Below are 23,801 nucleotides of genomic sequence, written 5' to 3' on the forward strand. Positions count from 1 at the left end.
CATCCGCCACAAGCTGTTTTAACAAGATAAGTAAAACAAAACAAAAGAAAAAAAGTGTCTGATAGCGTGTTACCGTCTTGTTACAGTGGCATTTTCCACCATATGGGGGGAGCATCCGAGCCGTAACGGGTTGAAACCACATCCGTGTGTGAAAAGCAATTGTCACCGTCAAGTGTTTCTACATCCAAGCTGCCTTTCTTCCTGGTTGACCAGCAACTTAGCTGTGAACAGACTCACAGGGCAAAGCAACTTGAAACTGTCACACATCAAATGATCTGAATGTTGGAAGCTGCAACAGCTGCTCCTACGGCCTTCCACTTCAGCGTGCTGTGTGGAATAAAGGCAAGTACATGTTGCAATCTTCTATTAGCGCTCTGGTGTGTGTATGTGTGGGGGAGCTTTTTGCAGGCTCTCTGAGTCACAGCAGCAAGTGGTTCTTCAATGCAGCAATTTTGCAACTTATTCTTGTGGGACAAATTGCGGCAAGTTGTCCATGTCGTCTACAATCTGACATATAGCACGTCGTGTGGAGCCAAACACAATAAGACTTAAGGCAAGTTACAAACAAACATATTTGAATAGGCACTAAACATACAGGAGCAGGGGTCACGATTACCTTTTGTCGTAGGAAAAAAAAATACAAATTGCCTAATGCTGGAACCGCTTACGTTGTTTCTACAGGTGCAATATCAATAAAAAATATCAAAGTTCTTGCTATTTTTATTTGTTTGATTTTATGTAAGTTTTCTTAGTCTCAAATATTCGTAAACGTGCAATGGTTAAATTGAACTGCTTTTTCACAGATTTTCAAAAAATGGCATGGCGAATTATCCTATTAGGTAAACAATTAGGTAAACAATTTTTGTGCTTTTTTTTTTACACTTGCTCATGTATTTTGTTTTTTTATAACACAGTCTGTGTCCCACTTGCTCTACAGGTTAGCGTCAATGCTAGTTAGCTTTGCACGTGCTAACTAGCACCCTGACTATACATCATGATTGTATGAAATGTCTTTTACGCTGCTTTACTGTCTAGTGTGAGGTGCAAACTTTAAGACCAAATTTTATATATATATATATATATATATATATATATATATATATATATATATATATATATATATATATATATATATATATATATATATATATATATATATATATATAATCATTTGGTCTTACACATATCTATACATACATACATGCACAATGCATGCAACTTTTCAAGTTGGGGGATCACTAATTGTCTGAACTTTGTCGTGAACACTGTAAATTAGTCACATTAAATTAGTCATAATGTATCTATTAGACCCTACACCTTTGAATTGTATTGCATATATATAAAATGAAGACTCAGCCGCATACTTAACAGTTTTTGCCATACCAGCAATTTTTCATTTGGATCCACATTTCTGTGGATCTACAATTTTTTTGCATTCATCAAAATTGCAGAGGTGTTAATTCTTTCCAGAGTTGTATGCCTAGTTCTAGTGCTATTCTTTCAAAATGTATCTTTTTTTTTTTTAAACGTATAGGCGCCCCCAAACTTTTGAATAGTTGTGTAGTATGTGTACATATGCTGAGGAATGTATAATATCACTGACCTACAACGAAGCAAAGTCAAAAGGCTTACTGTTAGCATTTTGTGCGAACACTGTCCAATGATGTGGCTGTCAAGAACTTCAGAACAAGGAAAAGGCATCACGATCAGCAATAACTTAAACATATCACTTATCATAAATAATAATAATGACTCCGCAGTGGTGATTTTTGAGCATCTTAAATAGAGTTTTTATGCCTATATTGTCCTCTTCATCCTTCAAGTGAAAAGATTCTGTGTGAGGAGTAGCTGCTTCATGTTGAGAGTGGAGGCATGACCTTGAATATTGGGCGTGACTCATTCTCGCTGGACCGCAACCTTGGTGGCCATAAAGCAGGTCCAGAAGTGCAAATAAGGCGGCTTGGTTTGGCAAAAGCGAATGTTTCTTAGTTTTTTTTTTTTTTTTTTTTTTTTGCATTTACAGTGCCAGGTAACTGCCGTTTAAAAAAAAAAAAAAAAAGTCTTCTGATCCACCAGGCCAGCCTTTCAAGTGTGTCGCACATCTTCTCAGTCCTCTCCGTGTTGAAAAAGCCCAAAGGTACCTGAGCGATTTTCAGAGCAGGTCCGCAGGGTCCACAGCAGGAATGGGCTGCCTCCAGAAGCAGAATGAGCTAAATTCAGGCATAGCAAAAGCTTCGTTCTGCTCCTTGCTCAGCAGCGGGAACACGTGCTCCACTAGCTCGCTCAGCCTGGAGTAACTAGACAAACAAAAGTTCAACTTTAAAAGGGGACAGATTATGGAAAATTGCCTTATATATAGAAAGGTATGTAGTTACCCACCCATCGACTGTGAAATTAAACAACCAGGTAGAATGGCACCTTGAGATTAGTTCAATTCATCCTGTGCCCACACTTGCACACTATTTTCTTTTCTTTTTTAAATGAATAAAGGAGAACTGGCTGGTGTACATACGAGGACTTGTTGCCCTTGGTCTGTTCCTGGATGAGCTCCCCCTTTGGGTTAACTGTGAAGATCCGGCAAACGGGAACTCCCACCTCCTTATAGGCAAACACGTCCTACTCATACAACAAAACATGAAGCAAATTTGTAGCTTGTGTTATAATGTGGATGGAAAAACCTAATGTACAAGTCATGATTTTAAAATTGGTAATGTATTAAAAACCGATGTGCGCATCTACCAACAGCTCGAATCTTGTGCCGGGACTTTCATAAACACGCAACAAGTGTAAACATACTTAAAATGAGCTCATACTTGATTATATAACACCCATCATTGTATTAGCAAAAAGTTTCCAGATATCTTTCGCCTAACGCGTGTCATGATGGCTCATCAGGAAGCGATGTTAAGCGAGCGAGAGTCACATTTTCTGGCGAGAGACAGTCATCTGCTTTTGTTGGTGCGGCTGCATTAGATCACACGACGTCGTTGGGTTGCGTCGCGTCTGGTGAAAACTCACGTTGGCTCGGTTGCCAAAGGCGGCGTGGAAGGGCTGCTTGTTGTGCTGAAACAGGTTCTTGATGTCCGTCAGGCATTCGATCTTGAAGATCTCCGGTTTCTTCTCGATGACCTCCCTGAAGAAACACAGAATGGATGATTATAGCCTGACTTGCGTTGGACAGGCATGAGCTGAAACAAGAATTTCCTCATGCCCAGTACAAACACAATGAAGGGCTATTATGGCAGTTGCCGTTGGCGAGACCTTGGATGTTGCTGTGGTTACGAGCGGAGACGACGACGACGACATAGCAACAGCGCAAATTATAGCAGACAACGCCCGCATCCATCCAGTGTAATTAAAGTGAAAATGCTCTATAATACAAAGTTGCGTTTAGCACAACATTCTGTACATTTGGGGAAAATGTCAACAGAGGATGCCAGACGGTTTTGACGGTTCCTGTGTGTAAAACCAAACAGGGCAGTCATCCAAATCTTCTTGCTGCACTGCCGACAAAACAGTTCACAAAAGTCCAGGATGAGCATTTACCAATTTACCAGTTCGGAGTACTGGGAAAAATTGGGGCCCTTCTATTTCAGTTGTAATGTTCTCTGATAAGACCACACACCGAGATTGTTTATAGAAATTATATCTGAATTTATACATACATATCAATTATTGTTTTTAGTGTATGAATCTTCTGTATTAACAACGTATGAGTTGAATATAGAAAACAACAGGTAGGACTAGATAAGTTTTGTAATTCTTCCTACTCCCTTTGAACATGTACACCACACTGAAGAGCAATATCTTTATATAATTTCTTTTTTTTTTCCTTGTGGTTTCTTTCTTACTATTGTGCTCTTGAATTTCACAATGTGTTTATATCCATCCATTTCCTATACAGCCCCTGAATCGTCACTAGGCTCGCTGGTGTCCTGGTGCCTATCCCAGCCATCTTCAGGCAATGGGGGGAGGACAACCTGAATTGGTTTTCTGTGTGCCCTGCGATTGGCTGGCATACAACCACTCACAATCACAATTAAGGGTTATTTTTCATTCCTCTATACACCTTCCATGCATGTTTTGGGGAATATGGGATTTTCTTGAAAAACTCAAACTGGGTCTCATTGAAGCCATCTAGTGGCCTGTACGAATGTTGAAATGCTGAGCTAAAGTCAGGCCATAGCGTTGTGTCATGAAAAGTTTTTTTGCCACTATCTTGCAGGATGTATAAACAATTACAAACCGTTGGGTGTGGGTGTTAATTACATGTGTTTTACTATACGTATCTACATTTTTGGGTGGCATCATTTTGCCTCTATGGAGTTCACTGCATTAGGAAATAATATATTTAAAATTATGTCAATTAAAATCAGACTTTAAAACAAAATCAAATTTAATACAACATGGGTGCACACAACATTGGGGAGCAATCACATATCAAAGTCTACTGGAATGTGAACATCGTCTTGCAATGCTGCTGTTTTGGTTAGCCGCAGAGTTCAAAATCCCAAATTAAACACAATATTGCAATGAGATGAATAGTTACTCCATTCAACATTAAATTAGTCTTTCCTGCATCTATGAAAGGGAGGCATTTATTTGTCCAAGTAAACAAGATGGGTCGCAGGACATGATTTGCCTGAATTGATGTGTTTGGTTTACCTGTGAAACGCCGAGAAGAGGCTGCTGGGGGATAGCATGAGAGGACCGCGTGGCAGGATGGTGCCACCGTCATTGACCCACTGCAGATAGCCCCTCGTCATGTCTGCCATGCCGATGGCGCGAGCTGAGCAGTACAAGAACTTGTAGCCATTCCTGCAATTGGTGGGGGAAGAGAAAACGTGGCAAATCACTAAGAATAGCACTCTAATTAGATCAGCTATATCGTAGCCTTCAGAGAGTGAAACACACAAGAAAGTAATAAAGGTAGAAGGACATCTATGAACAAAGGAAAGAATACATGAAAGTGGGTTTCAGTGAAGACAGAAGAATGCAAGAAAAAAATGTCACTGAGGGAAAAGGGATTTTGTTGTCAAGTGTGGCTTTTTTGACTCACTAATGTGTACTTAAAAGCCCCCAAATCTGCATTTTTTGTATGTCCATGGAACGTCGGGATGTGCTTAAATTGCGAGTGGCGGTTCTGCGCAAGCACAATTCTAACACAGCTCCTTCTCTATTGGGCGTTTCTCAAAGTTTCTAACATCACAAAGGTTTGTTGATTTTGATGTTGACATGTGCTCTGTATTTGCAGGGGAGAGACCCTAACCCCCAAAGTACAGCGATTCAAATCAGATCTTGAAAAGTGGCTATTAAGTGTTCTGTGATTCATTTTCCTTTGTGCATTTTGACACCAAAATGCCAGCAATCCCATTAACACATCTGGGAATCTCTGAATAGTGTGGAAACAAACATATTTATGACGTACGTCTCCATTTAAGCAACGTTGGGGCACGAAAAGGCAATATCTGCAGCATGACAATTGTAATGGAGCCCAGATGCTTTATCCCCTGTGGTCAATTGTCATTGTGCACTTACTCAGCTACTGAGTGATAGAGCTTGGCGATCCCCTGGTGGGTCCAATCCTTCCCAAGCTGCGGCAGGATCTGTCCAAATACATCGGACCTGCAAGAGACAGAAAGTAAGTGAAACGACTATCAGAGAAAGAACACAATGTAATGTTCTGGTATGAAGTAAGATTAGCTGTGCGTGGGAGCTTCTCAAATGTAAATGAGCTCATTATGGAGCTGTGTGAGCGGCGCGCTAACGGCAGCCACATGTCACCAGTCCCCTGCAGGGTCAAGCAGGATAATAAGCTGCAGTCAATCTGGCTCATTTCATGTGTGGGCCACCTGTGTGCCTTTGCCGAGCGGGCTTCAACGGAAATGGAAGTCGGCATCAGTGGCGTGTCGGAGGTGAGCTTTAAGCTAATTAAACAGCAGGTGCGTAAATGAAACTCTTAATAGAATGAGACAAAATGTGCTATTCTGAGAGAAGTAAACATGTCTGGAACAATTAAGTTATTTGAGAAAGTGCATCATAACATCTTGGAAGATAATTACCTTTCTTTAAAAAGGGGACTTGTGTGAAAGCCATATTTTTATGAAGTGTCGGGTCTTGTCTCTATATATATATGACAAAGAGACAAGACCCGACACTTCATAAAAATATGGCTAGCTATATATATATATAATTACACTGAATTCTCACTTAACCAGAAACTTGCTGAGAAAGGCCAATCACAAACCTTAGTAAGTAGGCATAAAAATCTAAATAAAATTGATTGATATATTGATTTACTCCATATGTTAGATACAAAAAAAAACCTCAATTGTACAATGTAATTGTAAACTGTATTGTGGAGTTTATTTGTACATGCATTAATCGGTATCAAAAGATACCGAAAGAAATTTGTCATTTGCAGTCCATCTGTCTTTAGAATCTCCTCGTTGCTCCTGAGTGAATGCCTCAGTTTCTTTTCCTTCGCTAAACACGTCATTTGAGGATCTCCAAATGAACATTGTGTGTGGAGTGTTTGTTATGGAGCCTACTTGGTGATTGTTCCGTCGATGTCAGAGATGATGACTTTGTCATCCCAGTTCCACAAGTAGATGGTGCCCTCGCAACGGCATGTGCCCTGGTACTGCGTAGTGATGCTGAAGGTGACGTCGTTGGGCCCTTCCTTCAATTTCAGACTGGCCTGGCAGCACAAACACAAAATAGGTGAAAAAAATAAAATAAAACATACTAGATCATATTCAAAACTGTTTAGATTAGGGCTGTACAATTTGTAGTGATCATGATAAATTTCAGGTTGTTTCAGTGATCAGCTGTGGAAATAAGCATGACAACAGCTTAATAAGCTAAACTTGTCCTGCTTTAAGCTTTGTTTGCATATTGAAGATATGAACTGAAGGGAATAGTAAGAATAATTTGAAGAACTACTACCACCACCAATGTGATTACCGGTATGTGGAAAGCATAACAATGCAAGCGGAGTTGGCAAAGCTTGAATCACCACATAGAGAATTAACAGTTTAGCCGCTACTCACAAGCGGGGAAATTAATGGAACAAACCCATTTCAGTAGTGCAATAGTAGCAACAATGTTAATATGGTTATATTAATGTTTAACAGTTATCATAAACAGTGGATACATTATTAATAATAATTAATGTGGCACTGTATTTTAATCATTCTAATGTTATGATTTTAAGGTGTCTTCTTTGCTCTTGAGAAGGGCAAGGGTTTTATTGTAGGTCTTATAAAACTAAACTTGCTAGAAACAATCAGGTTGGTAGAGTAAACTAGTTCACAAGTAAATCCCTTCTCTACATTTACATTGTCCTCTACTATTGTGTAATGTTGACCATTCTATATTCCTGCCTGTAAATGCTATGGAACGAGGCATGAGCCGATATCCTATCAGATTCTAACAGTTTGATAAACTTGAGCAAAATCATCATGACGTCACAGTGTCATGATATTGAAATTCTATCTCTCCCGCTCTCTCAGTCACAGAAGCAAACTGCTGAATACTGAATCCCATGAAGCAGGTAGTGAAAAACAAGCAGCTGCAATGTGATTTTGCAGGCATCAGTCTCCTTATCCCCACCCGGTCCAAGAACAATCTATCGAACAATCAATGTATCAATCCACCTATTGAGCATCCATCCATCAAGCTAGTATTTCCGCATGCTCTATACACATATCCAGCAACTGACGGTTTTAAACTAGAATGGGGCAAGCACAAATTGCAGCCAGTAGATGGAGCTCCAAACTAACAAATGAACTAAAAGAAAGGAACTCATTTTGCACTCCCTTACAGTACAGTTTCCTTTCTTAAACAATGTTGTTTACCAAAAATATAAGTACTATTTCAAAGCATACTCACGATTTGATCAGAGGAGAGGCGTAGAGACTTCCTGTAGGTGTGAGCGCCGAGATGCTGTTGACTGTCAAGATGGTGCCTCTCCTGACAGGACGCTGCGCTAACCTCTTTGCACTCTTCATCGCTCGACGAGTCATTGTTTTTAGTCCTTTAAAGATACATTTGCTTAATTAAATTAACTGCAAAAACATGCAAACTTTACACAATTAATTGTAAGAGAACAGCACTTACAATAAGGTGAGATTTTCCTGCATCATCATGGCAGGTCTTTCCTGCGCCAACTGAGATTCTTCCTTGGTTTCAAGCTTAGTCTCAGACTGCGACAAAATGGAAATACATCTATAATGCTACTAAATTGACACTGTAACCAAAATACTTTCAAACATGATTCAAACCTGCTTGACTGAACTGTCAACCCGTTTTCTCCAGAACCACCAGCGCCCCGACTTCTTTGGCATCTTCTCCTTCACCCAGGCCTCCTCTGTAGCCTGCATCATACAAAAAGGCAATGTTCAAGGTCCCGCCAGTGGCAATTGTACAATGTGAGAAAAATAAGAGTATTATTTGCCTTTGGTAAATTCTTCTGAAATGCTTGTAGACTTAGAATCAAGGGAGCGGCAAGGGTCCAGTTATAGTATCTATGGGAACCAAAAGTTACCAGTGAATAACGCCAGTTGCACTCCTTTCATTGTTGAAACCAAACAAAACTTACCTATTGCCTATCTTAACAACAAGGTTGGGGTTATCTATAATTGCTGGATTTTCAGCAAATTCATGGTAGGTGATGATGTGCTCCATGAACCTTTCTGAAAGGAAAGAAAAAAAATGCAGTTCTAGAACGCTTTATCAGAATTTAAAAAGATAACTTGCATCATTATTAGCATTGACAAATACGTGAAAGGGTCCAATCATCGAATTAAGACCCATCCATTTTTTATAACCGCTAATCCTCACTAGGGTCGCAGGCTTGCTGGTGCCTATCTCAGCTGTTTTTGGGCAGAAGGTGGGGGACACCCCGAAGTAGTTGCCAGTCAATTGCAGGACACACAGGGAGAAACAACCATTCACGCACCGAATCACCCCTAAGGACAATTTAGTGTGTCCAATAGACCTGCCACCAATGTTTTTGGAGCGTGGGATAAAGCCACAGAGCCCGGAGAGAACATGCAAACTCCACACAGGAAGGCCGGCGCAAGCTGGAATTTAACTCAAAACTCCGAGGTGGCCGTGCTAACCACTCTTCCGCTGAGCCGCCCTAAACTAAAATCCAAGAATGTCTTTTGTTACCACAACTAGGGGCAGTTACAGCTAAGGACTTCGACTACCTTTAGATATCTCTGCATTTTCCGTCAGGCCTCCGCACAGTGACAATGTGACATCTGGGAGATCGCTGGCTGAATCCGACAAACACTCTGTGCCGCTGTCGGCCGCAGCACTACCCACAGACTGCGGCGACTGTGAACCCGAGTGAATCTCTGCTTCCATCCAATGCTTGCCGGTTGCCTCTGCCTCGCTGCAGCAAGATAAGAAGAGGTCAGATCATGCCATACTACTTTCTAACCTTGTCAGTGGCCTAACCTCTTAGGAAAGTATCTGGCAGCTACATCTGGCTCAAGTGCATTCAGGTCATCCAGATAGATGTCCTCGGGCCCCTGATGATGGCTCCTCTTTGGGACACCTGCATTAGACAAATAAAAGAGACATCAGGTAGGTGGGTGGTTTGGCCTTTGTTTATTCGACCGAAATTAGGTTTCTGGTTACATTTTTTTCCCTTTATTGATATTAAAACCCAATGACAACAACATTATAAAGAATGCAAACTGTTTTTCTATCCATGTATTTAGTGCAAGCATGTAGGTCATCTACTTTGCACTACAAAATCCCCCAAAATTCCTGAGAGACTATCTCAAATTTAGAGGTGGACAACTTCATCAGCATTGATGGACTGTCTGTCGCTGTCGCATGCCCATTTTGCCAACGGACAGACGAATGACAGAAATGTAAAAAAAAAAAATAAAAAAAAAAAATAAAAAAAATAGTAGAATGACTAATTAAAAATGTCAGAATTGCAATTTTCATCCGTAGTTGTGACCATCGGGGTAGACATTACACCTGATGTCATTCATAAGTACGTCAGCCTGCTACGCCCCTTTTGGCTTACCAAAATATAATTCCACGGGCTAGAATTTTTACCTCCCATAATGCCGAAATCTTTATAGTAGAAACTGCAATCAGCCTGCAGTCAATATGACAATAGACACTTTACAGCACCACCAAGCAGATGAGTCAATGTTCAGTGAATTAACTGGGTTGGTTCAATTCGCTAGTTGTCATTCACAGTTATAACACAGCTGATTTTACTGGATTTATTGGCAGTTGCTCCCTTTCCTAGTCCTGGTTTCAGGCGTCTTGCTGATAAGAGCATTCTGGGAATGCAGAACAATTTTACATCCTTTGTCTGATTGGCTCTTGCCCAGGAAATAGAATAGTACTTCCATCTTCTAGATAGAAGATTTGTAATTCAATAATCAAAGACATTTTTAGTAAATTCAACCTCAACATAACTTTTTCTTGTAGTGTATAGGACAGATGAAATTTAGACAAATGTACAAAAACGTTAATGAAACCGTCTAGTATAGTTGTATAGTTGTAGGGCAGGGAGTTATTAATGAGAACAGACATCCACCAATTGACTGTCATGTAAAGCATAATAATGCCATCCAGTGGACATGATTGTTAATTGCACTCTTGTCATCTGCATTTCATATGGGATAATAAACATAATGGTGTTTTATAGCCTAGGGTTAAACCCCTTAAGGGGCTTTGTTTACATGTTACACTTATATTACTGTGTTGTGTTACAATTGCAGTGTAACTGTAGAAGTACAGACACTTTAACTTTAAGTGTAAGTACATTAACATAAAAAAAAATAGTGGGAGTGCAGACAGAACTAGTCCAGCGCCTGACAAATTGTCAAAAGTTGTCATGTTGCCTTCAAGTGGTGACGGAAGATTGGTTAAAAATATACCAATGGATTGACGATTACAATTTCATCTGGCTTGAAAAAATGACTCTGACGATTTTCGGACCAGCAAAAAAATGTAAGTTAACCGTCTCTGCTCAAATTAAAAAATATATTTGTACACTGAATGAAATGTACCTTTCTTCTTAGAGGGCGAGTCGCCCTGCTGGATGTTGCCGGGGGTGGATGTGACCACACTGTACGGCAGCAAATCCGCAGGCTCCGTGAGAGTAGCGAGACTATCGCAGGTGGTAGTGGTGGTGCTCGTGACTGTGCGCGGCTCAGGCTTGATGATGCCGCATACGGTGCGCTCGTGATCATCCGTGTCGCCGTAATCCTCCATGGCTTCGGAGCTGAGGATAACGCGGAAGTGGGTGCTCTCAGAAGGGGTAATGGTCACTGTTTTAAGCAGCTCCGTTTTGTCTTTTTTGGTCACCTGGACATCGATGAATCAAAAACAGGGAGGAACATTAAACATTAAATGACCAAAGAAAGCATCATTTTGAAGATTGCTTTTTTTTTTTACCTTGGCTGTTTCTGGAAACTCTCCCCAAGTCCACTGCATGTGCGACTCGGCTCGCAGCAAAGTCTCAGAGGGTCTCACCATCAGTTCAGAGTCACTCTTTGGTGAAAAGGGCTGGGATAAGCCATGGCTAAATGTACAAGAAATTCATACATAGGGAAAAGCTTTATTTGCTGCAGGTTTTGTATTTCCTCAAATACTTGCCATTTACTACAGTCATTATTTGTAAAACACTTGCTGCAAGGGTGGAACTACACCTACTGCTACCCAAGGATTGGCCAATGAAGATGCATTACTTCTTTGTTAAAACGGGATACTGATGTGTGCATTGGGAGTTGGGAATGAATCTAATTGTTCATACAAGTGTGACCACTCTGGTCAGGTATCCACTTGCTGCATGGCTACAAGACCATGCATATTTTACTTTACAGACCTCTAATGTTTTTTAATTTTACAATATGAAAAGAAAACACAATAACTATTTGAAATAAATTTAATGATGGCACAATTCATTTAAGGATTTTAAGTAGTCGTCTACTGTACGAACTGCTTACTAAACCATTAATATGATTGCACATAATTCATTCAAAGATTTTAAGTAGTCATCTACTGTACTAACTGCTAGCTAAACCCTAGTGACATGTACCAAATGGAGGTGTACTGTTTGGCGATAAAGGCACTACCTGTCATTAGATGCCCAGTCACCATCAGACAGAGCATAACCATCCAAGTTATGTCTGACCACTGGGAGTCTGGGGTCAACATCTCTTATTGTGGACATTGAAGGTGATCTGGACACGTGAGTCACAGAGGCATCTTCATCGGAGCTCAGGTCCATCTCAAACATCTCCTCGTTGGTTGTAGCAGCAGGTGTGTTAGCAGCAACAGTGGAAGTGGCTGACATTGGGGGAGTAAGTTCTTCTCTGCGGGGGTCTCCTTTGTGCTTCTTCCTTCGTTTTTTCTTCTTTTTTGTAGACATGCTGGCGGGAGCCGGAGGATCAGGTGGGTCTTCCTGGTCGGCTCGGTCATCATCTCCCAAATCTTTTGATGAACGGTGCTCCACCTCTGAGATCCAGAAAAGGTGGGTTTCTGTCGGGATTGGGGATGTGGCCAGGTGGGCGGGGACTATCTGCTGGAATAAGACAAGGCACAGACTTAAAAGAAGACATTATGCATATGAGTCAATGTTCATATCCGCCCCCTCTATTACTGGGGCGAAACCAAGCAAGGGGGTTGCAAGTTGCTACAAATAGACCAGAACGTGAGAAAACGAGTGAGTACCCATAAACACAGAGGCATGAATTGTGTTTTCACTCGTGGAAGCAGCGCTTCATCATCGAACTGTCAAAATCCTATATCAATTTACTCTAGCAGTCTGTAATGGACTAAAGCTGAAAGTTACAACAAAGGATTATTTTAAGTTGTTGATTATCCATCCATCCATCTATCCATTTTCTAGAGCCACTTATCCTCACAAGGGTCACAGGGTTTCTGCTGCCTACCCCAGCTGGCTTCGGGCAGTCAGCGGGAGAACTGGTTGCCAGCCAATTGCAGGGCACACAGAGACGAACAACCATTCACGCATCTATCACGCCTAAGGACAATTTAGTATATTGTTGATTATTCTATTTACCGGTATTAATTGCATTTAAACAACAAAACATAAAATGTTATCATTTCCATACCTCTGCTCAAAAACTTAACTTTTGGTCAAGTTGAATAAATTCATTATAATTCAGTTAGTGAATTGGTCTGAAACATGTCAAATAATGGATAAAATTGGTGAACATTGTTTTCCTAGGTAAAAGCAGATTTTTGTAAACGTCATGAAACCAAATATAATCACTTTTTTATGGAGGTTTTTGAGAATAGTTACTGTTTAAATGCTTAAATTGTAAAGGTTTTGTTCCAATCAAACACAGTAAACAATTCATTATCAAAATAGATCGATTAATTTTATAATCCAGTAGTTTTTGATTATTTATTGTACCTCTTCAACTGACAACACCAAATAAAAGCACCTCTCAAGTAATTAACATCACAAAGTATTCAATACTGTGCTGCTTATTAGGCACCAACTCTCATCTGTGAACCAAAAAACAAAGGTGCGGCTCCACTTGGCTTATGGCTATGAAAAGGCAGACATCTGTCCAGGGTTTCTTCTTGTCTAGCCTTGTTTCTAACTCATGGTGGAGGAACTTTGTGTGGAAGCAGTATAATGTAAATAAGCCCCATTGTTTGTAAAAGCAAGAACTGCTTGCTCACAGACTTTTTTTTCAAAATAGGCAGCTAGCACAAACTTAATCGGTGGGTTTTGGGCAGGCACTCTCAAGACCAGCCTAACTGTTGTGAGGGTTTTTGTTGACCGTTGACCTTGGTGAGATTGTATGTCCCATACTTGTAGGAAAAGGGAAATTTCTGTGTAATTGTTTTTAAAAATTTGAAATACACTGAGTTACTTACATTCTGCTGCTCGGTTTCCTGAACAAAAAAAGCCTCGCCGTTGTCGCCAAGTTTCATTTGTAATTCCACCGGCTCTCCATTCACCTCAATGTCAATCTGCACAAGAAAAATACAACTAAAACAAATGCATATCATGACCATAAAATATCACAAAAATGAGAGACTGCGAAAAGGGCCATTTGGATTTATTTTAGATTGAGTGATACGCTTGGTAGGAATCCTCTGGGCTTCAACTGGATGGAAGCCCACCCATTGGACAGTATTCTTTACTCTCAGAGGAGCCGCTGGTATGCTGGAGGATTTGAAGCCCGCTAACAACACCAATGTGCTGCATTAAAAATGGGCCTTGCTCCGCAATCACAAGATTTAATTTCCCACCCTCTGGGCCTGATGCGGGAATGTATGCAAGGCAAGGGGTGATGGCCCAGTTTAACGGCTAATTAACCGATGAGGCAAGAATAAATGAGGGCCCTCTTTAAACCTGTCAAGCGGGTGACATCTCACATGCATCACAAGTCATCTCTAACAGTCAGCTGGAGGCAGCTCAACAACAGTGGGCTCAATACAAAGAAAGACCAACATAATTTAAAAATATCTATTACAGTACTGCAAGGTTCAATTAGTCTCTTTTATAATCACACATATTTTAGTATTTTTTTGTACAGTAAAGGTTGGGACATAGTAGGCTGGTTGCAAAACAGTCCCTGGCCCCCGTAGGCAACCTTTTCCCCCCTGTAGTTTCCTCTCCTACCCACGCATTCAAGTTGTAGTGCTTGTTGCCATGGGAACACCTCATTCATTCATTCAATCCAACGAGTCCATCAGCATTCTAGAGAGCTAGTGAGAAAGTACCAACCTCTCACTGATCTCTGCGATGACCATTCATTCTAGGCTAAGAAAGAAGCAAAAAATACTACAGAGAGTGAGTCATAAAAAATGTATAAAAAGGCACAACCATGCAAAAGTGATTTTTTTTCCCGCTTTTTTTCTGTGTTGCTACTCTGCACACACATCACCAAAACAGAATTGGCAAAGAGGGTTCCAAGATAACATTTTCATTTTACACAGTAACAGTGTCGGTCTTAACTCAGGATGGGAGTAACAGCTTTGAAAAGATTTCTTTTATTTTTATTGTTGCTTCTGAGATTAGCTACCAAACAAGCTTTAAAAGATTTTTCAACATGAACTTGCATGAGCCCGCCCAACAAAAGAAATATATCAAACTCTATTAGTCTATTAGGTCTATTAGGGCAACACTATACATTGTACAGCGTAGACTCTAAACTCATCACATCAAAGGGAAAGCATTGAAAGAAGACACTAGGGAGATTAAATGTCACCCTGATTGTGACAACATATCAGAGTTCAACATGGCACAAACACCGACCGTATTTCTCCGAGTACAAGTCGACCTCGTTTCTAAGTCACCCCCCTCTTTTTATAACTTCAATTTGGGTCAATTTCACAAAAAAAACGTGATTATAAGTCTACCACTGACTTAAGGGGTTACATAGATCATGACAGTCCAATTATAATACATGGTGTGTGTTATGAAAATGACCAAATTAAGGTACTTTTAGACGCATTTATTCATATTGAATAACATATCGTTGTGGTTATGGGGGAAATAAGACAGGAGGACAAGACAGAAATAAGACAAGTACGAGGCAATGTGTGCGTAGACGCAAATGTTGAAACTAATGTTGCAACAATACAATGATTTCAAATTTCAATGCTTTATTTAGTTATTTATTTATTTTACACAACTGATTATTTGTCGAAAAGCCCTAAAAGTCATCATCACTATCTGACACGTCAAACAGCTCCTCAAATTTAAAACCCGGACATCCTCTCCTATCTCCTCCTCAACAGTTCAAACATTCTTGCTATTCTTCCACGGGTTGTCATCCAATTTGTTTGAAAAGGAGGTCTTCTGAGATGATTTGCTGATCATCTTGCTTGAGATGTTCTTTATCCAAGTGACAACTGTTGTGATAATAGGTGACGTTTGACAAAGTGCATTTTTACGATACACTGTGCAAACGTTCTACAACAGATGTATAATATATCTAATCAGAGGTATATATAATCATTTTAAGTCTTGTAAATGACATATTGCTTATTGTGCATTCGAATTAATGTTATTCAAACACAGATATGTGGAAAAAAATGGTTTATTTTTTTACTTTGAGTTATACGGTTCTAAGTTGCCCCCCTAGTATAGGTGTTGAAAATGGAGGGGGGGAAAAAAGTGGACTTGTACTCAGCGAAACATGGTAGTTATCACACTACCAGGATTGTGCCATCCACTGGCTAAAATACTGGAAAATGATATGGATGAAAATGAAGGGAACTCACCACTTTCTCTTTGGAGCGCAGCACACCCAGCTTGCCAAAACGCACGTGGAAGGGTGAACACTGGAAGGTACCGTCCCGTTGACGGACGACCACGACGTCAATGCATCCAGACAGCGTGGCCTGGTTGATGCCCTTGTACAGCTCCTTCACGGTGACCAGCACCTGCCCGGCCAGCTGACCCACGTAGTTCATTGTGTCAACCTACATGCAAAGCATAACATCTCATCAGTGGAGCAGATTTACAAGTAATAAAATCCCACAGGCAATGCTCCTAAAGTACACACTGGCTCTGGCAATTTGATGTTTTTGCAAAAGAAAAACAGATGGCAAAACAGGCAAGGGTCCAGTTCATTTGGGTTTGTGAACCTACTGCCTTTGTTGACATAACCTGAAAGGTTGACATCTCATGCTGCCTTTTAGATCAGACAGAAACTAACCATGAGAACAGGGAGACAAATATCATGTGTGCAAAAGCTGCATCTCACATCGTATAACAACATGAGGAAATAAAAGGTTTTTTTCCCCTTCCACATTATGATTTTGTGAAATGATGTTTTCAAGGTTCACAATTTTTTTTCCGACAAACACAAGCAATTTATTCATCTATATTACTCTACACAATATGAGATTTATAAAACAGTACATATTTCTTTTTTTTATATTTAGCCTTTTACTAAGAAAGTCGAATGGAACATGAATTAATCAGATGGTTTATCTAAAAGTATTTCAACTTCAGTTGTAAAATTAGTATTGATAAGTATTTTGCTTGCAGTTTCATAATTGTTTTATTGTCTGCAAAAAATATTAATTAAAAATAATTGTCTGCAAAAACAGTGACAGAAATACAAGCATATTAACACACAAGATAAAGTACAAATCAGAAGAAAAATGCAAACAAATACTTCACCTTCGTCTGCACCTCTTTTGAGCGGTTCCACAGAGTGTGTATCCGCCGCACTGCATCGCAGCTGCGTTGTTGCACTATGGCTCAATACCTTAACGTACTTAACTTAATTGCAGTAAATAATTGTTTTAATAATAAATTAATCTATCAATTTACCAATAAATTAGATGGTAAAAACATTTAAATTTGCAACCTTTATTCAAACTTTCGCAAAAAGTGCAGAAAATGCACTGACTTATTTGATTTTGAAAAAAATTAAAATCCAAGTTCCCAGGTAAATTTCCTACAGTAGACAGGGGCCATCAAGCAACTCACCAAAGACCAAGAGGACTTGAGAGGTGCTAAGTCATCCAACTCACTACTGTCAGTGTTGTCCTCTGTGCTGGTGGTTCCTGAGGATCTTTGTCTTTTCATCGTGTCCACGAGGTCTCATGACACGCCAACATAACCCCCACACGTTTGTTGTTTTAGTAAAATCAATCACCCTCAACATGTTCTTTATTCATAACCCTGACTTATCACCACGTTGGCTCACCATGCTGTTGTGAAATGCTGTCATAAACCGTATAATTCACGAAGTGTTTTTTTTTTTCCTTAGCCAGCAGACAGGATCCTCAGAGTTGGGCCAATTAGATGACAGCTTTAAGGTGCTGACGCTTGATAAGGTGACACTTGCTACACCGTGTTTTTCCCTCTGATAACAAGGCTCACTGTATGGTGTGGCATTCACACACACACAAACAGGCACGCACACACACACAGTCACATGAGCGATATGATCATTACTGCGTCCGCTTGTTATTGTAACTTAACAGGAAAGTTTGTGGCCATGGACTTGGACTAAGAGGATCATTTGGTACAATGGCTGGGAGTTGCCATTAATTAATCTACATCCAAAACATGTGACGGCAAATACGGGACGATGAGTGTACAGTAAGAAGGTGTAATCCCAGAGGGCTTATTCCATTTAGATACAAAGTATAGCAGCCTAAAATGATCCCAACTGTTCATTGTAAATTAAGTTAAAGCAGAAAAGATGCAGTGGAATCTCTAGGGAGGAACAGAGTCTGTTACAGGACCGCTGATTTATTGTTTCAGTCTCTTTTTTTTTTAAATCCTCACAAGGGTCGCAGGTCTGCTGGTGCCTATCCCAGCTGGCTTTGGGCAGTAGGCGGGGGACACCCTGAATTGGTTTCCAGCGAATTGCAGGGCACACAGAGACCTAAGGACAATTTAGGACAACCAATACACCTGCCATGCATTCCATCGCTTTTGTTCCAGCAATGTCCCTCAATTTCATATACTGAAGAAATCTGAGAGTAATTGTTGAAAGACATTTTCAGCAATAAAAACGTAATGTTTTTGCTATAACTAATGAATGCCTTTATAACATTTTTCCTCTTGCTGTTGACTGCAAAATGACATCACATGCTCAAGGCTCAAGTAATAATCAACAGCTCAACTTGTGAACATCGCTTGACCACATTCAGAAAACAGGTGACAGTCTATACTGTATGTGTTGCTGCACTATTTGTATCCAATCCATTGTTTAAAGCAAAGGTTTAAACAAACCATTTATTTTTTGGCCAAAGTAGCTTTTTTTTTTTTTTTTTTTTTTTTTGATTTGGAAAAATCTCGAGGCATACCACCAGCTGATAATATTTTTGACAGTAAACTTCATCTTCAAGAAACTAACATCTGGAAATATTTTTCAAGAATTGTTCACTGATTTGATTGCCACCATACGGCACGAATATCTCAAGTCTGAGCAAGTAAGGCGAAGTAAAAAACAAAAACAAAAACAAAAAAGGCCAAACAATGGCTCATGTCTTGGAAAAACTCACGTCACTGGTCTCTCACGTCACTAATAAGTACACCTAACACAACCAACCTTCCATACAGACTCATTTTATGCCTAAATCAGAAAACATTAGAATAATACACCACATAGCGTATATAGTATATCCCAACAGTATTACCATTGTTGGTGCTGGCTTGTCCCACAACAAAATTGGTTGATGATAGAAGGACAGCAACAATCTGTCCTAGCAGACTGACAATGGAGCCCCAAGCAAAAAACACAAGGATCACGTTGCACTCATTTGAGCTTGAGGTTACACCATCAACAAGTGAGCTGAGTGGAAATATTGAGTGACACTGACAGACAACACCACTTCTCAAATCATTGACAGCAACAATTTAAACATAGTGGAAGTTCCCTTTGTGTACATTAATGGTCGCACAAATATACATGAAATCAACCATTGACACTGGAAAATGGCTGGTTATCAAACTAACACAAAACAAAAAACAGGAAGAAGAAACCTACCAAAAGAAAGCCTGAAGAAGCACAAAGAGTTGGATTGAGATGCTGAATGCCTGTCGAAAAAATCTAAACTGAAGTGATTTATTGGCACACTGGATAGGAAGCAAGAGTCTTTTTGAACAAACAGGAATGTGAAGCAATTCACACAGGAAGTACTACAATTAAATCAGACCCCAAATTTATGCACAGACTCACTCGCCATAACAACAAAAGTGAATGGACGCCAATACCGTCTGTTTTGCTGTAAATTACGCCGCTTACCTCGGGGTAACTTTAGAGTTGGCTGAAATGAGGTCGAGTAGGGTGTGCAAATGTGACAGAACTATCTTCAACACACTTGCGAATGTTGGTTAATACATGCTGACTAAGACATTTTGACTGGCCTTAGTCTTGTGTAACTAACTGATTAGGAAAGTGTAATGCTCATGTGACACATTTGCATGAAATGCCTGAGGGAGGACTGTCGTCGTAGAGCTTGAACTTTAAGACCTCCGTGTTAGTCAGAATTTTTTTTTTACCAATAACAGACACTAACCTTGATGGATACCAGCGTATTGAGAAAGATACTTTCCGTTTCAAAAAAGGTGAATATTTCATTCAACTCAGCCTTTGGATGGGTTCTTTGTAAACAATGAACACAAGAGGATACCTTTCTTTTGCGAACCTTTTTTTTTAATACCTACCTCATTCAGTTAAATACATAATGTCCTTTTATTCTGTTGTTTTAAAATATAAAGAGACATATTTATGTTAATGTGCATTTTGTGCTTGGAGTTTTTGTTTAGCAGGAAAATATTTTTCTGAAATAGATAAAATTGAGATACGTATTTTCTCTTATTCCTCAATGTTTAGTGTAAAATTCTGGAGTAAAAACCTTTTTATGATTCCCGAATAATGTATTTAATAACGAAATCTTAAGTAATTGCTAAAATTTTGTAATTGTGGTTGGAAAGGATTACAGGCATCAATGGCCCTTCTGTGACCAATAATCTCTCAGGCTGTTAGCTTGCAAATCAGAAACAGGAAGCGACAAACGTAAACAAACAGCAACAACTAAGGCATTATAAAGATAGCTTAGGTAAATGTTGCTAATCACTTTGATTTTCTGCTTGTCATATGAGTGTCTTAGGGAAGACTGGGACGTCTGCATTTTATTTCAAAACACAATGACTGCATCTGATTTGTTATAAAATGGCCAATGCAACTGAATGATTTAGGGTACAAAATGAATACATTTGACCCCCCTCCTCATTTGTGTCATTGAGATTCAATTTGTGTTTGTTTTCAAGGTCATCCTCCCATATTTTTTTTAATAAGCAATATCTGATTTATTATAAATTGTTCTTATATTATAGGGTTGGCTTAAGCGAAAATAAAGTCGAATGACAGCTGTTATGGAGAAAAACTTGTAGGTTGTGTCATAAGTATTTCAAAGCACCACTCAATTTGTATTTTTGGCCAGAGTTGTGTACATCGGCAGCTCAGTGGGATACTAAATATATCTGCCTCAGATAAGAAGCCCTGGGGTCAAATCTAAGTCATCCAGGACCTGCCATGTGTTCCTCTTGTTTGTGTTGCTTTAATAAACGTACTCTTATGCCCTATTTGCACCCATCTACATATTTTTGTGCTTTGTCTGTCACATCTTAACATTGAAACCCAAATGTGCTGCTTTTTTTTAACAAAGGCACCATATTAACAGAGATTAGTATTCACTAAATGTAGATGTTCAAAAGGCAGGTAAGGAGAAATCTGAGAGGCATCCTTCTTAAAATGATCCACATAACAGACATAATCTGAAAAAACTGTAAATGTTGAGAAAATGTAAAGTACAAATGAGAAGTTTTATAAGTTGCAAAAGAGCTACTGCGGTTTCTGAGCATTACTTAATAATCAAATGATCTGCCAAACATTTTTGTTTATCGGTAATGTAAAATGAGTTGGAAGGCGACAGTAACTCATCTGTAAGGAGTAGTTGATCTTTAAAACTGGAAGTGTCATGGTTAATGTCTTGCTATAACTAGTTGTTGGAGAAATATTAGTCTGTATTCTATGTACTGTTATGCTTCTCTTAAGCAAGGCACCTGTTCCTGGGATGTATGGTGAGCACAATTAATATTTCAAGGTTTTTGGATACCAATGCTGGCGCTATATCTACTTGGTATTGTTTCCATAACAAATTACAGTGAGTGTTTACTAGTCTGACAGCACATACTCGTAAAATTTGGGAAATTCAAAATAAATTCCAAAAGCCCCTAAAATTGAACCAGACTTTTTAAAAGTTGCAACTTACTGTTATGAGAAGCTTCTTTTGAAGTTTCTGATTCCTCCAACTGACTCACAATCACAACCCAGAAGGGCCTCATATTGTAAAATAAAATGTGAAGAGATAAAAATAACAATCGTGGCAAATACAGCCAGTATGTGTACATATTAAAGCTAAAATGACACACGAAATGTCATTGCGGTATTTGAACGTCACGGATGGATTTGTGGGGTAAAACAACAGTGAACCAAGGTGGGGGGAAAAAAATGTCTCTTGCTGTGGCTAATGGTGGACGCTAGAGACACGAGTCAAGCAAGTTGAAATGGAAGAAGCCTCAATGAATGAGCGTCCGTCGGTAAGCCGCTGTTGACTTCATCGTCAAATGACAACCAGTAAAACCGGCCGACATTCGCCCTTTGTTCACTCCCGAAAACAAACGCTGTTCATCTTCATTTTACAACATGTATTCCGAGAAATGAATGACACGAAATAAATCATTCGTAGCTGGGAAAAATATCAGCTAGCTTCGATGCTAACTACCGCTAGCTGCCTCGGCGATGTGACAAGATGACAAACGTCGCCTTAAAAAGACACTTTCCCTCCCAAAAAATAAACAGAAAAAAAAACAAATCCATATTAATTTCAATTTACCTTCTGTTGTCTTCAGTTGAGCCTTGTTTATCTAAGTGAATTTGTGCCCTCCATGTCTTCCGTCCTAGCTCCTGTGTGTAGAACTATTACTACTACTACTCTACCGCCTCCTTCGGGCTCTCGAATCTCCCCGACTGACTGACGCGTCCGCGGCCTGGACCACCAGCTCGGATGCGGTGACTGGGGGAGGAGACGTGCCGCTGTTGTGTGCAGCCTGGAGAAGATGACGACGATAGCTGTGGAACTGTGGAAAACACGCACGCACGCTCACACGCACGCGCGTCAACAGACAACAAAAATGTTCAGTTTAAACATGTCATCCGCTTGTGAAAATTCTTGCAAATTCTCAATGTAATAAAACAAAATTAGGAGCATGATTGTCTTGGTTCCATTTATTTTTTCTCCAATATTAAAATACTATCATTTGCATATTTTTTCACGCAAAACCTCTCGGTATTTCTAGGTATCCTCTACTCAAGTATTTTTTTTCCCCACAAATCTTGTTGTGTTCGTAACAACTGTGTTTGTTGAAATGTTCTCAATATGTTTGTATTTTTGCATATATTCCAGTTATTGCCATCTAATATTAATGTATTCTCTTCGTTTTCTAGTACTGTAGTGTTCAAATCCATCCATCATCACAGGGTCACTGGCGTGCTGGAGCCTATCCCAGCTGTCTTCTGGCAGTAAGTGGGATACACCTTGAACTGGATGCCAGCCAGTTGCAGAAAGACAAACAAGCATTGATACAGACAAACACCCCCGACAATCTAGTGATCAATATACGTACCTACCATGCATGTTTCTTGGAATGTGGGTGGAAACTGGCATACCTGGAAAAAAGCCACACAGGCCTGAGGAGAAGATGCAAATTCCACACATGAAGGCCGGAGGTGGAAGCATTGTGCCGTGTGTTCAAATGTATATTTAAATATTTTTGTTTTTGCATTATCTTCTAACATGTATTCTCCAGCTGTTATTTTCATATTTTTATTGTAGTTTTTAATATTTTTTCTGACAGTGAGCACGTCCAAGATGTTTGAATCTTTGAATTTACCTCAGTCAAAAGGTTCGGGCTAATGCGTGTTTTTATGTGCTTTTGTGCTCTCAAATATTCATGGTTTTCATTTGTTTTTATTTCATATTTCCTGAGAGTCAAGCAATTCTGGGTTTCAGTCCAAGCCTTCTAAATTTTTATGTTGAACCCATACTTGCATGGGTTTTCTCTAAGTACTCTCTAATCCAAAAACATGCATCATGCATCAGAAGTAGTCAAATTTACCTTTGATTTCAAGCAAACTGAATCTCTCATCTCAGAATAATTTAAATCTTATATTATGAAAAGCGCCTTGACTTTTACTGGATACGAAGAGCATCTTGACTTGAACTGGATGGCT

At 39.6% G+C, this 23,801-nt stretch overlaps 1 protein-coding gene and 1 long non-coding RNA gene across 5 annotated transcripts; one reads left to right on the forward strand and one right to left on the reverse strand.

Annotated features, from left to right (window-relative positions):
• Nucleotides 1-1,098: 1,098 nt before the first annotated feature.
• Nucleotides 1,099-22,654, reverse strand: lpin2 (lipin 2). 4 transcript variants are annotated; one of them, XM_088429067.1, is made up of 19 exons: nt 22,405-22,654; nt 16,258-16,458; nt 13,900-13,995; nt 12,120-12,568; nt 11,440-11,566; nt 11,052-11,349; nt 9,469-9,568; nt 9,216-9,403; nt 8,603-8,696; nt 8,459-8,528; nt 8,286-8,378; nt 8,122-8,207; nt 7,894-8,038; nt 6,552-6,700; nt 5,539-5,625; nt 4,666-4,818; nt 3,019-3,133; nt 2,513-2,616; nt 1,099-2,297 (listed from the first exon to the last, which is right to left on the reverse strand). In XM_088429067.1, exons 2-19 carry the CDS (start codon nt 16,447-16,449, stop codon nt 2,153-2,155), a joined length of 2,691 nt encoding a protein of 896 aa, XP_088285193.1. In that variant the 5' UTR covers nt 16,450-16,458; nt 22,405-22,654; the 3' UTR covers nt 1,099-2,152. The 4 variants fall into 4 exon arrangements, with proteins under 4 accessions (XP_088285193.1, XP_088285194.1, XP_088285192.1 ...); XM_088429068.1 differs by lacking the exon at nt 22,405-22,654 and adding an exon at nt 19,749-19,916; XM_088429066.1 differs by lacking the exon at nt 22,405-22,654 and adding an exon at nt 17,477-17,695 and having other exon boundaries at nt 12,120-12,565.
• On the forward strand, nt 21,926-22,778 carry LOC148414873 (uncharacterized). Its single transcript, XR_015867421.1, has 2 exons — nt 21,926-22,108; nt 22,473-22,778. It is a non-coding gene; the product is annotated as an uncharacterized LOC148414873 (long non-coding RNA).
• Nucleotides 22,779-23,801: the final 1,023 nt, after the last annotated feature.

The sequence above is a fragment of the Hippichthys cyanospilos genome, chromosome 12 (genome assembly GCF_059441005.1).
Source record: "Hippichthys cyanospilos isolate Australia breed blue-spotted pipefish chromosome 12, RoL_Hcya_1.0, whole genome shotgun sequence".
Taxonomy (NCBI): Eukaryota; Metazoa; Chordata; class Actinopteri; order Syngnathiformes; family Syngnathidae; genus Hippichthys; species Hippichthys cyanospilos.